Source organism: Heterodontus francisci, chromosome 1, assembly GCF_036365525.1.
Source record: "Heterodontus francisci isolate sHetFra1 chromosome 1, sHetFra1.hap1, whole genome shotgun sequence".
NCBI classification, from domain to species: Eukaryota; Metazoa; Chordata; class Chondrichthyes; order Heterodontiformes; family Heterodontidae; genus Heterodontus; species Heterodontus francisci.
In genome coordinates this window covers 15689291-15703378 of record NC_090371.1, presented here as the reverse complement: position 1 = coordinate 15703378, position 14088 = coordinate 15689291, and the positions used below count along the sequence as shown (strand labels likewise).

Below are 14088 nucleotides of genomic sequence, written 5' to 3'. Positions count from 1 at the left end.
GAGTGAATCGGATTTGCTGAAGACTGGCATCTGCGCTGCTTGGGACCCCAGGAGGAGGCTGAGATGGATCATCCACTCGGCACTTCTGGCTGAAGGTGGTTGCAAATGCTTCAGCCTTGACTTTTGCACTGATGTGCTGGGCTCCCCCATCGTGGATGTTGGGGATATTTGCAGAGTCTGCTCCTCCCGTCAGTTGTTTAATTGTCCACCACCATTCACAACTGGATGTGGCAGGGCTGCAGAGCTTAGATCTGATTCGTTGGTTGTGAGATTGCAAAGCCCTGTCTATTGCATGATGCTTCGCTGTTCGGCCTGCAAATAGTCCTGTGTTGTAGTTTCACTAGGCTGACACCTCATTTTTAGGTATACCTGGTGCTGCACCTGGCATGCCCTCCTGCACTCTTCATTGAACCAGGGTTGGTATCCCAGTTTGATGTTAATGGTAGAGTGGGGGATATGTCGGGCCATGAGGTTACACATTGTGGTTGAATACAATTCTGTCGCTGATGGCTCACCGTGTCTCATGGATGCCCAGTTTTGAGTTGCTAGACTTGTTTGAAATTTATCTCATTTAGCATGGTGGTAGTACCACACAACACGATGGTGGGTATCATCAATGTGAAGATGGGACTTCGTCTCTACAAGGACGGTGCAGTGGTCACTCTTTATTGATTGTTGCACTGCATTAATCATTAATGTTTAGCATCATTCCTAGATCTCTTCAGCATCATCCTTACCTATTTCAACACCATTCATTGAGCATACTAGTCAATCTCCTGTGGCATTAAACAGAGGCAGTCAAGACCATTTTGAAATTTTCCAGGTCAAACAGGGTGAGAGCCTGGGGGAGAAAGATACCAATGTTGGTGGAGGGGAGAAGAGGAAGGATGAGATAGAAGTAAATAGGTTGGAAAAGCAGAGAAGAGGAAAAGAGGCAAGGGAGAAGATGGTATGTGGAGTGGAAAAAGCTTTTGGGTTAGATCTCGACCTTGTGCAAATGGATGACAGTGAATCGGCAGCCCATTAGACACATCTCACAATTTTCATTAACATTGACTTCACTATCATCTGTTTTACACTATTGCACAAAGTCAAGATCTACCCTTTTGTGAGAAGTGAGGATTCCCAATAGTGCCAAATCTACCCTGTTTATTGACTGACAACAAACACAGGGCGGCACCCTTTGTTGGTTTCTAAACACTCCCAATCCTCTGACTTGCTACTATTTTCACAACATTGTAAGCCTCTTCTTTTCGTCTAATACTCTCCTTAACTTCCTGAGTGAGCCACGGAAGGGTCTTTCTTGATGAGTTTTTGTTTTTGAACGGAATGCACTCTTGTTGAACCCTTTTAATTGTTTCTTTAAATGTTTCCCACTGTTCGTTTACCACCTTACCTTCCAGTCTATTTGATAGGTAAATTGGCCATTATAAATTGCCCCTAGTATAGGTAGGTGGTAGGGGAATTCAGGGATGTGAGAGGGTAATGGGATTAATGTAGGATTGGTATACGTTGATCATCAGCACAGATTCGGTGGGCTGAAGGGCCTGTCTCAGTGCTGTATCTCTAAATAAATAAATACTGCACCAGGAGTCTCAGCCTGGATTATGTGCTGAAGTTTCTAGAGTGGGGCTTGAACCCACAATCTTTTGACTCAAAAGTAAGAGACCCACCAACTGAGCTGCACTGAACTGCTTTATGTCAGCGAGGCCTGGACAATGTATGTCAGCCAAGAGCGACGTCTCAATTCATTCCATCTTTGCTGCCTCCGGAGAATCCTTGGCATCAGGTGGCAGGACCGTATCTCCAACACAGAAGTCTTCGAGGCGGCCAACATCCCCAGCTTATACACACTACTGAGTCAGCGGCGCTTGAGATGGCTTGGCCATGTGAGCCGCATGGAAGATGGCAGGATCCCCAAAGACACATTGTACAGCGAGCTCGCCACTGGTATCAGACCCACTGGCCGTCCATGTCTCCGCTTTAAAGACGTCTGCAAACGCGACATGAAGTCCTGTGACATTGATCACAAGTCTTGGGAGTCAGTTGCCAGCTATCGCCAGAGCTGGCGGGCAGCCATAAAGGCAGGGCTAAAGTGTGGCGAGTCGAAGAGACTTAGCAGTTGGCAGGAAAAAAGACAAGCGCAAGGGGAGAGCCGACTGTGTAACAGCCCCGACAAACAATTTCTTCTGCAGCACCTGTGGAAGAATCTGTCACTCTAATATTGGCCTTTATAGCCACTCGAGGCGCTGCTCCACAAACCACTGACCACATTGTCTCTCGAGACAAGGAGGCCAAAGAAGAGGAAGAGTATAAATGGGTGGTTGATGGTCGGCACAGACTCGGTGGTCCGAAGGGCCTGTTTCAGTGCTGTATCTATAAAAGAAAATTGCAGTTTCTCAGCCAGTAAATCACATTTACTACTTTGCCAGTCTGCTGGACTGGCATTCCCCAATGCTGAGGGAAGATCTGTAAAGCCAAAAGTGCAAGGTAAGAGTTCAACCAAAATGATTGACAACTTAAATGGGAGCAATTTAGATTCGATGGCATAAGCATTTTAAGTCAGAGCCCCACAGCAAAATGCCCATTGCAAGAGTGCCCAGTAGTTTCCAACACAGGGGTGTTTGCTGTCAAAGGTAACCATGCACACAGGATGCAAGATATGACGAACAACCCTATCTGCTTTTTCTTGACAACATAACTTTACAAGAGCACTGCCGGCAACATTAGACTGCTTTCCTCATAGCCACACTGACTTTGATTGCAGCATTTTTGCGTAATGTACCATTAATGTACTTCCATTAGCTGGTTCATGCAATTTCCGAATTTAATGATGCATCTTTAAGGCCATCTGATGGAAAGATTAGATTCATCACACTTATCATGACTGGATTTCACCCAGATTAAGTTTCACCATGAAAATGTTAGTTTCCCATCGATTAATAAACGGTGTTTTAAATCCTTCATGAAAAGTGATTCCCACTGTTGTTGCTAAAATTACATATATAATAGATGCCTTTTCTTCTACGCAGAATGCTCCATCCTGGGGACAGATATCGATCTCCAGACAGTTGAGAATGACACAATCAGCCTGGATAGTTTCTTCAAGAGTTGGTTACACAATCACGGAACAGACAAGGAACATCTCCATTTGCTGCTTCCAGCAGTACATCTTCCCAGCTCTGCAAGAAGAAGAAGTAATCAATGTTATGAGTGATTACTAGGAAAAGAGCTTCATTAAATCTGTCTCTAAGTGTTGCCTCTATATCGTGAAGCATTTCAGAGTTCAAGTGCTTCATTAGGTACCTGAGGGCACGGTTGGCAAGAAAAGTATGTAACTGAACCATACAGACCATAGAACCATGGTTAAGTCTGTAGTCATAGGATCATAGGAAACAGGAGCAGGAGTAGGCCATTTGGCCCGTCGAGCCTGCTCCGTCATTCAAACAGATCATGGCTGATTATCTACCTCTACGTCATTTTTCCCCACTCGCCCCATATCTCTTGATGTCATTAGAATTCGGAAATCTATCGATTTCTATCCTGAGCATACTCAATGATTGAGCTTCCACAGCCGTCTGGGGTAGAAAATTCCACACATTCACCACTCTCTGAGTAAAGAAATTCCTCCTCATCTCAGTCTTAAATGGCCTGCCCCTTATTCTGAGACTGTGTCCCCTTGTTCTAGACTCACCAGCCAGCATTTGAGTTAGCTGATGTCAGCCAGATTAGATTTATCAGGTTTAGAATATCTGTGGAAAAGGATAAGGTACAATCCAGCGTAAAAATACTTCACTAGAGGAGCTCGAACTTAGCGACTTGAAAAGGGATCTAGCCTAAGCAGATTGGAATCAAAAATTGGTAGACCGAAGAATAACTGAAGAACGGGAAACCTTCAAAGAGGAGGTTATTCAGGTACAGAGTACACATTCCCATCATGGGGAAGGGAAGGGCGTCCAAAGCTAGAGCTCCCTGGATTACTAAAGATATGGAGGTTATTATGATAATTGTATGGTTCATAATCCAGTAGAGAACCAAGCTGAATATAGAAAATACAGAGATTTAAAAAAGGGAATTAGAGGGCAAAGTGAGATTGTGAGAATTGCTTAGTGGCTAACATAAAACGTGGGTGCAGGAACAGACAGACCTGGAGATGTATGTACAGAAATCTTTGAAGGTGGAAGGACAAGTTGAGAAGGCTGCATAAAAAGCGTATGGGCTCCTTGGCTTGAGGATTAGAATACAAAAGCAAGGTCATTGTGCTAAACCTTTATAAACACTGGTTAGGACCCAGCTGGCATATTGGGTGGAATCTTCTCAACTTTGAAGATTTTCTGATGTTTGGACCAAAAGTGGGTCCCAAGTCTGGACTCCCGCCTGCGCGATTTTACCGGAGACGGCCAATTAAGAGGCTACCTCCAGGAGCGCTGCCCAATTAAGTTACCTAATGGCCTAATGACAGGGCCTGCAGTGATATCCTGCCCATAGGCCCACCAGGAGAAGGGCACCCTCAGAAGATGTGTGAAGTTTTAAAAATTATATGTGGCTACAGCTGCCAAACCATCATTGTGGAGGGAAGCCCCTCCACAGGATGGCTTGTAGCTGAGGCCCTGTGGCAGAAGCCGCTTGGGGAGTAATAAGTAAAGGAGGCCTCGCTGCCCCCCGTCCTGCTGCTGGGAGGCTGCATCCTGGGACCTGCCAGGCTTTGCTCGCAGAGTGAGGCCCTTCCAGCAATGGTAAGATTCCAGTGGTGTCCCGAGTCCAGCCCCAGGTAGCCAGTTACTTGCCACTAATTGGCTACCCGCTGCTTCCATTTCTCGCCTGCCTCCGGCAAGATTGCCTTGAGACTGGAACATGTTGCGTGACTGACGCGACTATTCTGGAAATATCACTCCCCACCCACCTTCAAAGCAGCCTCTGTGCAGCTGGTAAGATACCACCGATTGTGTTGAATTCTGGGTACCACACTTTAGGAAGGATGTCAAGGCTAATGATAGGGTTAAGAACAGATTTACTTGAATGGTACCAGGAATAGGAGACTTCAGTTATGTGGAGACACTGGAGAAGCTGGGCTGTTTTCCTTAGAGAAGAGCAAGTTGAGAGGAAATTTTATAGAGGTGTGGAAAAAGAGAAACTGTTCCCAGTAGCTAGGAGGGTCAATTACCATAGGACGCAGCTTTAAGGGTATTGGCCGAAGAACAAGAGGCAACTTGTGAAAGCAGATGTGATGGAAGCAGATTCAATAGCAACCTTCAAAAAAGAATTGGGTAAATTCTTCAAGGGGAAAAAATTGTAGGGCTGTGAGAAAAAAGCAGGATTGGGATTAATTGGATAGTTTTACCAAAGAATGGCTTCCTCTGTCATGTAGCATCTATGATTCTAAGGGTGGTGCTAGAATTGACCTCAGCATCTCAGATCAAGGGAGAAGGAAATATCAAGCAAGAATGCTATTTCTAAACGTTCCCCAGAGAAATTTCAATTGTGTGATTGTCAGCTGAAGACAGGTTTTATTGCTAGGCTGTGATGCACTCAAGATCAGTGTTAACTTCTGGCATTGACACATGAATAGTATTCACTTGGCAAGCTACTCCAGCCTATGGAACTGTATCCCAACATAAATCAATGTGTGCAAAAATGGGACATGAGAAAGAAAAAAAAAGAGGATTTCTGAGTTGATTCTGATGAATATTATTTTTGAAGTGAAGCTAATTTTCACTTCAGAGTTTGCAATGACCTTAAATTGATAATGTTTTCATTGTTGACAGGTTCAGTTGACAAATTTAGAAATAACGTCCAGCTCTATAATATGCTAGCGGTAGAAGTTTCACTTCTGGCATGAATCCCACTATGGGCAAACACAAATCAGAAAATCTAGGCCTATTATACCTGTATCTCCAGTTCACTGTTTGTGCTCAGGGTCTCCCTGCCTGCAGTGGAGCTCTGCAAAATGATCTCCCTGGCTGGGATTTTGCAGGCCCTTTGAGGGTGGGGTCAGACGTGGGAAGGCTAGCAAACTGGCTTGGAAGGTGTTGGGTGGCATGCCTGATGCCTTCCCGCCATTTTGCCGGTGGCGGGAATGGTGCCAGATGGCCCGCCTAGCTGGAGCCCAATTGAGACACTTAGTTGGCTGATTGAGGGCCTCTTCGTGCCTCTACTGCCATTTTGCCACCCGCAGGGGAGCCCTCTGTCACACAGGGAGATCACCAGGTAAACCCTGGTGACCTCCCAGCAGACTCCAGAGGGGGGCCCTAATTTTTGGGCACTCTTTGGCCCATGAAGGAGCCCACCCGATGGCAATGGCCACACCCATGGCATCAGCACTGACTGGCCTCAACAGCGCAAAGGTCTCCACCCACCAGGACCTACCTGACTAGTCCTGGTGCTTCCAGACCCCACTCACCTGGTTGTGCGGAAGCACGTCCATCATTGTGTCAACTTCCACCAGGTGCAGCCCCAGCAGTAACTACCGCTAATGGTGGCACTGCTGAGTTACCGGCTCTTGGGAGTGGGCTGCCATCCTTAATTGGCTGCCATGCGTAAAATGCAGCACTGGGTTCCGCCACCTGCTGAAGCAGAGGTGCTCCCCTCCCCCCAAATCCAGCCCCAACTGCGGGACCCCTGTCAACTTAGAAAAATCCCAGTTCCTGGGGGAATCCTTAAACTTGTAAACATACAACTGCCACACTCAAAGGGCTGGATTTTATGGGCTCTCCTGAGGTGGGGGAGGCCCATAGAATCACAGTGGCGGTAGTGGGGTGGGGGGCCTGGGTGCCAAGCGATTTTCCCAGGGGGCAGGGTAGTCTAACGACGGAGGTGGTGGCATAGTGGTAATGTCACTGAACTAGTAATCTGAGGCCCAGGCTAATGACCTGGGGACACAGGTTCAAATCCCTCCATGGCAGCTGGTGGAATTTAGATTCAAATAATTAATTTTAAAAAAATCTGAAACTGAAAGCTAGTCTTAGCAATGGTACCATGAAACTATCATCAATTGTCATAAAAATCCATCTGGTTCACTAAAAGCCTTTAGAGAAGGAAATCTGCCATCCTTACCTGGTCTGGCCGACATGTCACTCCAGACCCACAGCAATCTGGTTGACTCTTAACTGCCCTCTGAAGTGGCTTAGCAAGCCACTCAGCTGACAAGGGCAATTAGAGGTTAACAATAAATGCTGGCTTTGCCAGCAATGCCCAGATCCCATGAAAGAATTAAAAAAATAAGTCCAATTGAGGCCCTTAAGTGATCTATTAAGGGCCTCTTCCCATGCAGCTGGGATCTAACCAGCGGCGGGGGGGTGGAGGGGTAGTGGTGGGGGTACTTCCACTATGCAATCTTGAAGGGTGGGGGTCCATCCTCCTTGGGAAATCTTTGGGAGGGCCCCCGTCGGCAAAACTTACAACTCCATGGATCCTCCCTCCCCCTGGACTTCCACCCTATCGCACTCCTCCCCCACAGCAACCACCCCCACCTCACCGGGGCCTTCTGGACTGGCCCCAGCCTCCTGTGTTCCAGTGCTGGGCCTGAGTCCAAGACTTCTGCAGTATGAGCAGTTGCCACCGCTTCCAGTGGCGCTGCTCAGCTGTGGCCCTGTGATTGGCGGGATCCCCGTCTTTAAAGGGACGGGGATCCCGGCATGGAACACTTATGCTTGAAAACACAGGAGGATTGCTCCGGGGAGGCACAGAAAGGCTGAGGTGGGGTGCCCCCTGTATTTTCGGCATGCTGCTGGGAGTCCCGCCTCCTCCAAAATCCTGCCCAAAGATAATTAGTTTATTAAAAAGTGTCACCAGACTTGTAAACACAAACAACCTTTGTGTGTACGATATCCAAGTACATCATTCCATAGCAAACACCTCACTGTTGTTGATAAACAATGGCTATCATGACACAGAAATTTGGCAGTTATTTCAAAAATATCAAAGCAACAGCATATTTGTCTACAACAAATTCATGTGAATAGAGTTGTAAACTCATGCTGATTACCCTGAGATCTCTGACATCCCTTTTGAAAGTAATTATAATTAATAATACAACCAATCTGTGTAAAATACTAAGAGATAATACTATTCCTATTCTTAGCTCTTGTAGTGAAAGGATGGGTTTCCTGTAGCTGATTGTGAACAATGAATAGCAAATATAATTGACTTAATTTAATTAAGTTTTATTTTGATCTTGCAAATTGGCTCTATTCAGAGCTCTTGTTACATAAGAAATAGGAGCAGGAGTAGACCGTTTGGTGGAGCAGGCTCAAGGGGTCATTCAATATAATCATGGCTGTTCTTCAACCTCAACTCCACTTTCCTGCTGAATCCTCACATCCCTCCATTCCCTGAGAGATCAAAAATCTATACCTCAGCCTTGAATAGACTCAGTGATGGAGCATCCACAACCCTCTGGGGTAGACAATTCAAAAGATTCACAACCTCTGAGAGAAGAAATTTCTCCTCAGCTCAGTCCTAAATGATCGACCCCTGATGCGGAGGTTGTGCTCCCATGTTCTAGATTCTCCAGCCAGGGGAAACAATGTCTCAGTATCTACCCTTGTCAAGCCCCTTCAGAATCTTGTATGGTTCAATGAGATCACCCCTCACTTTTCTAAACTCCAGAGAGTATAGCCCCAATTTGCTCAGCCTTTCGTCTTGGGGCAATCCTCTCATCCCAGGAACCAATCTAGTGAACCTTCGCTCCATGCATGAGGACACCCAGATCTCTGTACCGCAACATTCTGTAGTCTCTCTCCATTTAAATAATATTCTGCTTTTCTATTCTTCCTACCAAAGTGAATAACCTCACATTATAGTTCAGAAAATACGGAAGTATGGGGTTGAAGGTGATTTAGAGCTTTGGATCAGAAATTGCCTCGCTGAAAGAAGACAGAGGGTGGTGGTTGATGGCAAATGTTCATCCTGGAGTATAGTTACTAGTGGTGTACCGCAAGGATCTGTTTTGGGGCCACTGCTGTTTGTCATTTTTATAAATGACCTGGAAGAGGGTGTAGAAGGGTGGGTTAGTAAATTTGCAGATGACACTAAGGTCGGTGGAGTTGTGGATAGTGCCGAAGGATGTTGTAGGGTACATAGGGACATAGATAGGCTGCAGAGCTGGGCTGAGAGATGGCAAATGGAGTTTAATGCGGAAAAGTGTGAGGTGATTCACTTTGGAAGGAGTAACAGGAATGCAGAGTACTGGGCTAATGGGACGATTCTTGGTAGTGTAGATGAACAGAGAGATCTTGGTGTCCAGGTGCATAAATCCCTGAAGGTTGCTAACCAGGTTAATAGGGCTGTTAAGAAGGCATATGGTGTGTTAGCTTTTATTAGTAGGGGGATCGAGTTTCGGAGCCACGAGGTCATGCTGCAGCTGTACAAAACTCTGGTGAGACCGCACCTGGAGTATTGCGTGCAGTTCTGGTCACCGCATTATAGGAAGGATGTGGAAGCTATGGAAAGGGTGCAGAGGAGATTTACTAGGATGTTGCCTGGTATGGAGGGAAGGTCTTACGAGGAAAGGCTGAGGGACTTGAGGTTGTTTTCGTTGGAGAGAAGGAGGAGGAGAGGTGACTTAATAGAGACATATAAGATAATCAGAGGGTTAGATAGGGTGGATAGTGAGACTCTTTTTCCTCGGATGGTGATGGCAAACACGAGGGGACATAGCTTCAAGTTGAGGGGTGATAGATATAGGACAGATGTGAGAGGTAGTTTCTTTACTCAGAGAGTAGTAAGGGCGTGGAACGCCCTGCCTGCAGCAGTAGTAGATTCGCCAACTTTAAGGGCATTTAAGTGGTCATTGGATAGACATACGGATGAAAATGGAATAGTGTAGGTCAGATGGTTTCACAGGTCGGCGCAACATCGAGGGCCGAAGGGTCTGTACTGCGCTGCAATGTTCTAAAAAAAAAAATCTGCCAAATCTTTGCCCACTCACTTAACCTTTCTATATTCCTTTGCAGACACTTTGTGTTCTCACAACTTGCTTTCCCACCTCTCTTTGTATCATCCACGATTTGGCTATGATACACTCTGTCCCTTCATCCAATTCATTAATATAGATTGTAAATAGTTGAGGCCCCAGCACTGATCCCTGTGGCACTCCCCTAGTTACAATTTACCAACCTGAAAATGACCTATTTATCCAACTTACTATTTTCTGTTAGTTAGCCCATCCCCTATCCATGCTAATATGTTGCCCCCAACACCATGAGGTCTTAAATAAAAACAAGAAATGCTGGAACCACTCAGCAGGTCTGGCAGCATCTGTGTTCCGAAGAAGGGTCACTAACCCGAAACGTTAACTCTGCTTCTCTTTCCACAGATGCTGCCAGACCTGCTGAGTGGTTCCAGCATTTCTTGTTTTTATTTCAGATTTCCAGCATCCGCAGTATTTTGCTTTTATTACCATGAGGTCTTATCTTGTGCAGTAACCTTTTATGTGGCACCTTATCGAATGACTTTTGGAAATCCAAATATACTACATCTACTGGTTCCCGTTTGTCCACCCTGCTTGTTACATCCTCAAATAACACTGATAAATTTGTCAAACATGATTTCCCTTTCATAAAAGCATGTTTACTTTGCTTGATTATATTATGATTTTCTGAAAGTCCTGCTACTATTTTTTAAATAACGAATTCCATCATGCCAATGACAGACATCAGGCTAACTGGCCTGTAGTTTCTGTCTCCCTCTCTTGAATAGTGGCGTCACATTTCCGGTTTTCCAATATGCTGGGACCTTTCCAGAATCTTGGGAATTTTGAAAGATTAAAACCAATGCAACCACTATCTCTGCAGCCACGGTTTTAAGACCCTCAAATGCAGGCCATCGGATCCAGGGGACTTGTCACCCTTTTGTCCCATTCGTTTTCCGAATACTTTTTCTCTCGTGATAGTGATTGTTTTAAGTTTCTCCCTCCCTTTTCCCTCTTGATTTACAACTATTCTTAGGATTCTTTTAGTGTTTTCTACCTTGAAGACGGATACAAAATACTTGTTCAAAGTCTCTGCCAATTCCTTGTCTTCCATTATTAATTCTGCAGTCTCATCCTCTAAGGAACCAATGTTTACATTAGCTATTCACTTTTTTATACTTGTAGAAGCTCTTACTATCTGTTTTTATATTTCTTGCTAGTTTACTCTCATATTCTAATTTCTCCCTGTTTATTTTTTGCATCATCCCTTGCTGGTTTCTAAAATTTTTCTAATCTCGCCTACCACTAATCTTTGCAGCATTGTACACCTTTTCTTTTAATTTGATGCCATCTTTAACTTTCTTAGTTAGCCACAGAAGTTGCATCCTTCTCATAGAGTCTTTCTTTCTCAATGGACTATATGTTTGCTGAGAGTTATGAAATATCTTCTTAAATGACTGCCATGGCTTATCCACTGTCTTACTTTTTAATAAAAGCAAAATACTGCGGATGCTGGAAATCTGAAACAAAAACAAGAAATGCTGGAATCACTCAGCAGGTCTGGCAGCATCTGTGGAAAGAGAAGCAGAGTTAAAGTTTCGGGTCAGTGACCCTTCTTCGGAACTGACAGATATTAGAAAAGTCACAGATTATAAGAAAGTGAGGTGGGGGTGGGGCAAGAGATAACAAAGGAGAAGGTGCAGATTGGACCAGGCCACATAGCTGACCAAAAGGTCACGGAGCAAAGGCAAACAATATGTTAATGGTGTGTTGAAAGACAAAGCATTAGTACAGATTAGGTATGAATACACTGAATATTGAACAGCAGCAAGTGCAAACCTGAAAAAAAACAGTGGGTAAGCAAACTGAACAAACTAAGATGAAATGAAATAAATGCAAAAAAAGATAGTAAAGAATGTAAAAAAAAGGAAGAAAAAATAACTAAAAATGGAAGTAAAATGGGGGGCTGTCATGCTCTGAAATTATTGAACTCAATGTTCAGTCCGGCAGGCTGTAGTGTGCCTAATCGGTAGATGCGATGCTGTTCCTTGAGCTTGCGTTGATGTTCACTGGAACACTGCAGCAATCCCAGGACAGAGATGTGAGCATGAGAGCAGGGGGGAGTGTTGAAATGGCAAGCAACCGGAAGCTCAGGGTCCTGCTTGCGGACTGAGCGGAGATGTTCCGCAAAGCGGTCACCCAGTCTGCGCTTGGTCTCCCCAATGTAGAGGAGACCACACTGTGAGCAGCGAATACAGTATACTACATTGAAAGAAGTACAAGTAAATCGCTGCTTCACCTGAAAGGAGTGTTTGGGGCCTGGGATAGTGAGGAGAGAGGAGGTAAATGGGACTAGTTTCCCAGTTTACTTTAGCTAACTCTGTCATCATACCCTTGTAATTGCCTTTATTTAAGTTTAAATCACTAGATTCATAGAGAGAGATACAGCACTGGAATAGGCCCTTTGGCCCACTGAGTCTGTACTGACCATCAACCACCCATTTATACTAATCCTACATTAATCCCATATTCCAAAGAAACAAAGAAAATTACAGCACAGGAACAGGCCCTTCGGCCCTCCAAGCCTGCGCCGATCCAGATCCTCTATCTAAACATGTCACCTATTTTCTGAGGGTCTGTATCTCTTTGCTTCCTGCCCATTCATGTATCTGTATAGATACATCTTAAAAGACGCTATCGTGCCCGCGTCTCCCACCTCCGCTGGCAACGCATTCCAGGCACCCACCACCCTGTGCGCAAAGAACTTTCCACGCATATCCCCCCTAAACTTTTCCCCTCTCACTTTGAACTCGTGACCCCTAGTAATTGAATCCCCCACTCTGGGAAAAAGCTTCTTGCTATCCAGCCTGTCTATACCTCTCATGATTTTGTACACCTCAATCAGGTCCCCCCTCAACTTCCGTCTTTCTAATGAAAATAATCCTAATCTACTCAGCCTCTCTTCATAGCTAGCGCCCTCCATACCAGGCAACATCCTGGTGAACCTCCTCTGCACCCTCTCCAAAGCATCTACATCCTTTTGGTAATGTGGCGACCAGAACTGCACGCAGTATTCCAAATGTGACCGAACTAAAGTCCTATACAACTGTAACATGACCTGCCAACTCTTGTACTCAATACCCCGTCCGAGGAAGGAAAGCATGCCTCCCTGTGTGGAGTTTGCAAGTTCTCCCTGTGTCTGCGTGGGTTTTCTCCGGGTGCTCCGGTTTACTCCCACAAGCCAAAAGACTTGCAGGTTGATAGGTAAATTGGCCATTATAAATTGTCACTAGTATAGGTAGGTGGTAGGGAAATATAGGGACAGGTGGGGATGTTTGGTAGGAATATGGGATTAGTGTAGGATTAGTATAAATGGGTGGTAGATGGTCGGCACAGACTCGGTGGGCCGAAGGGCCTGTTTCAGTACTATATCTCTAATCTAATCTAAAAAAAATCTAAATGCCGTATGCCTTCTTGACCACTCTATTGACCTGCGTTGCCACCTTCAGGGAACAATGGACCTGAACACCCAAATCTCTCTGTACATCAATTTTCCCCAGGACGTTTCCATTTACTGTATAGTTCACTCTTGAATTGGATCTTCCAAAATGCATCACCTCGCATTTTCCCTGATTGAACTCCATCTGCCATTTCTCTGCCCAACTCTCCAATCTATCTATATTCTGCTGTATTCTCTGACAGTCCCCTTCACTATCTGCTACTCCACAAATCTTAGTGTCGTCTGCAAACTTGCTAATCAGACCACCTATACTTTCCTCCAAATCATTTATGTATATCACAAACAACAGTGGTCCCAGCACGAATCCCTGTGGAACACCACTGGTCACACGTCTCCATTTTGAGAAACTCCCTTCCACTGCTACTCTCTGTCTCCTGTTGCCCAGCCAGTTCTTTATCCATCTAGCTAGTACACCTTGGACCCCATGCGACTTCACTTTCTCCATCAGCCTACCATGGGGAACCTTATCAAACGCCTTACTGAAGTCCATGTATATGACATCTACAGCCCTTCCCTACCACATCCCCACCTTCCCTCAATTCTCCTACCACCTACCTACACAAGGGGCAATTACAATGGCCAATTTACCTATCAACCTGCAAGTCTTTGACTGTGGGAGGAAATCGGAGCACCCAGCGGAAACCCACGCAGTCACAGG

General features: G+C 45.3%; 1 protein-coding gene across 1 annotated transcript in view; it reads left to right on the top strand.

Annotated features, from left to right (window-relative positions):
- m1ap (meiosis 1 associated protein) overlaps positions 1-14088 on the top strand; it is a 95873-nt gene that overhangs the window by 13014 nt on the left and 68771 nt on the right. Inside the window, exon 5 of the mRNA XM_068021613.1 lies at positions 3033-3197. Within this exon, the coding sequence (XP_067877714.1) occupies positions 3033-3197 (165 nt within the window). The remainder of the gene's footprint in view (positions 1-3032; positions 3198-14088) is intronic.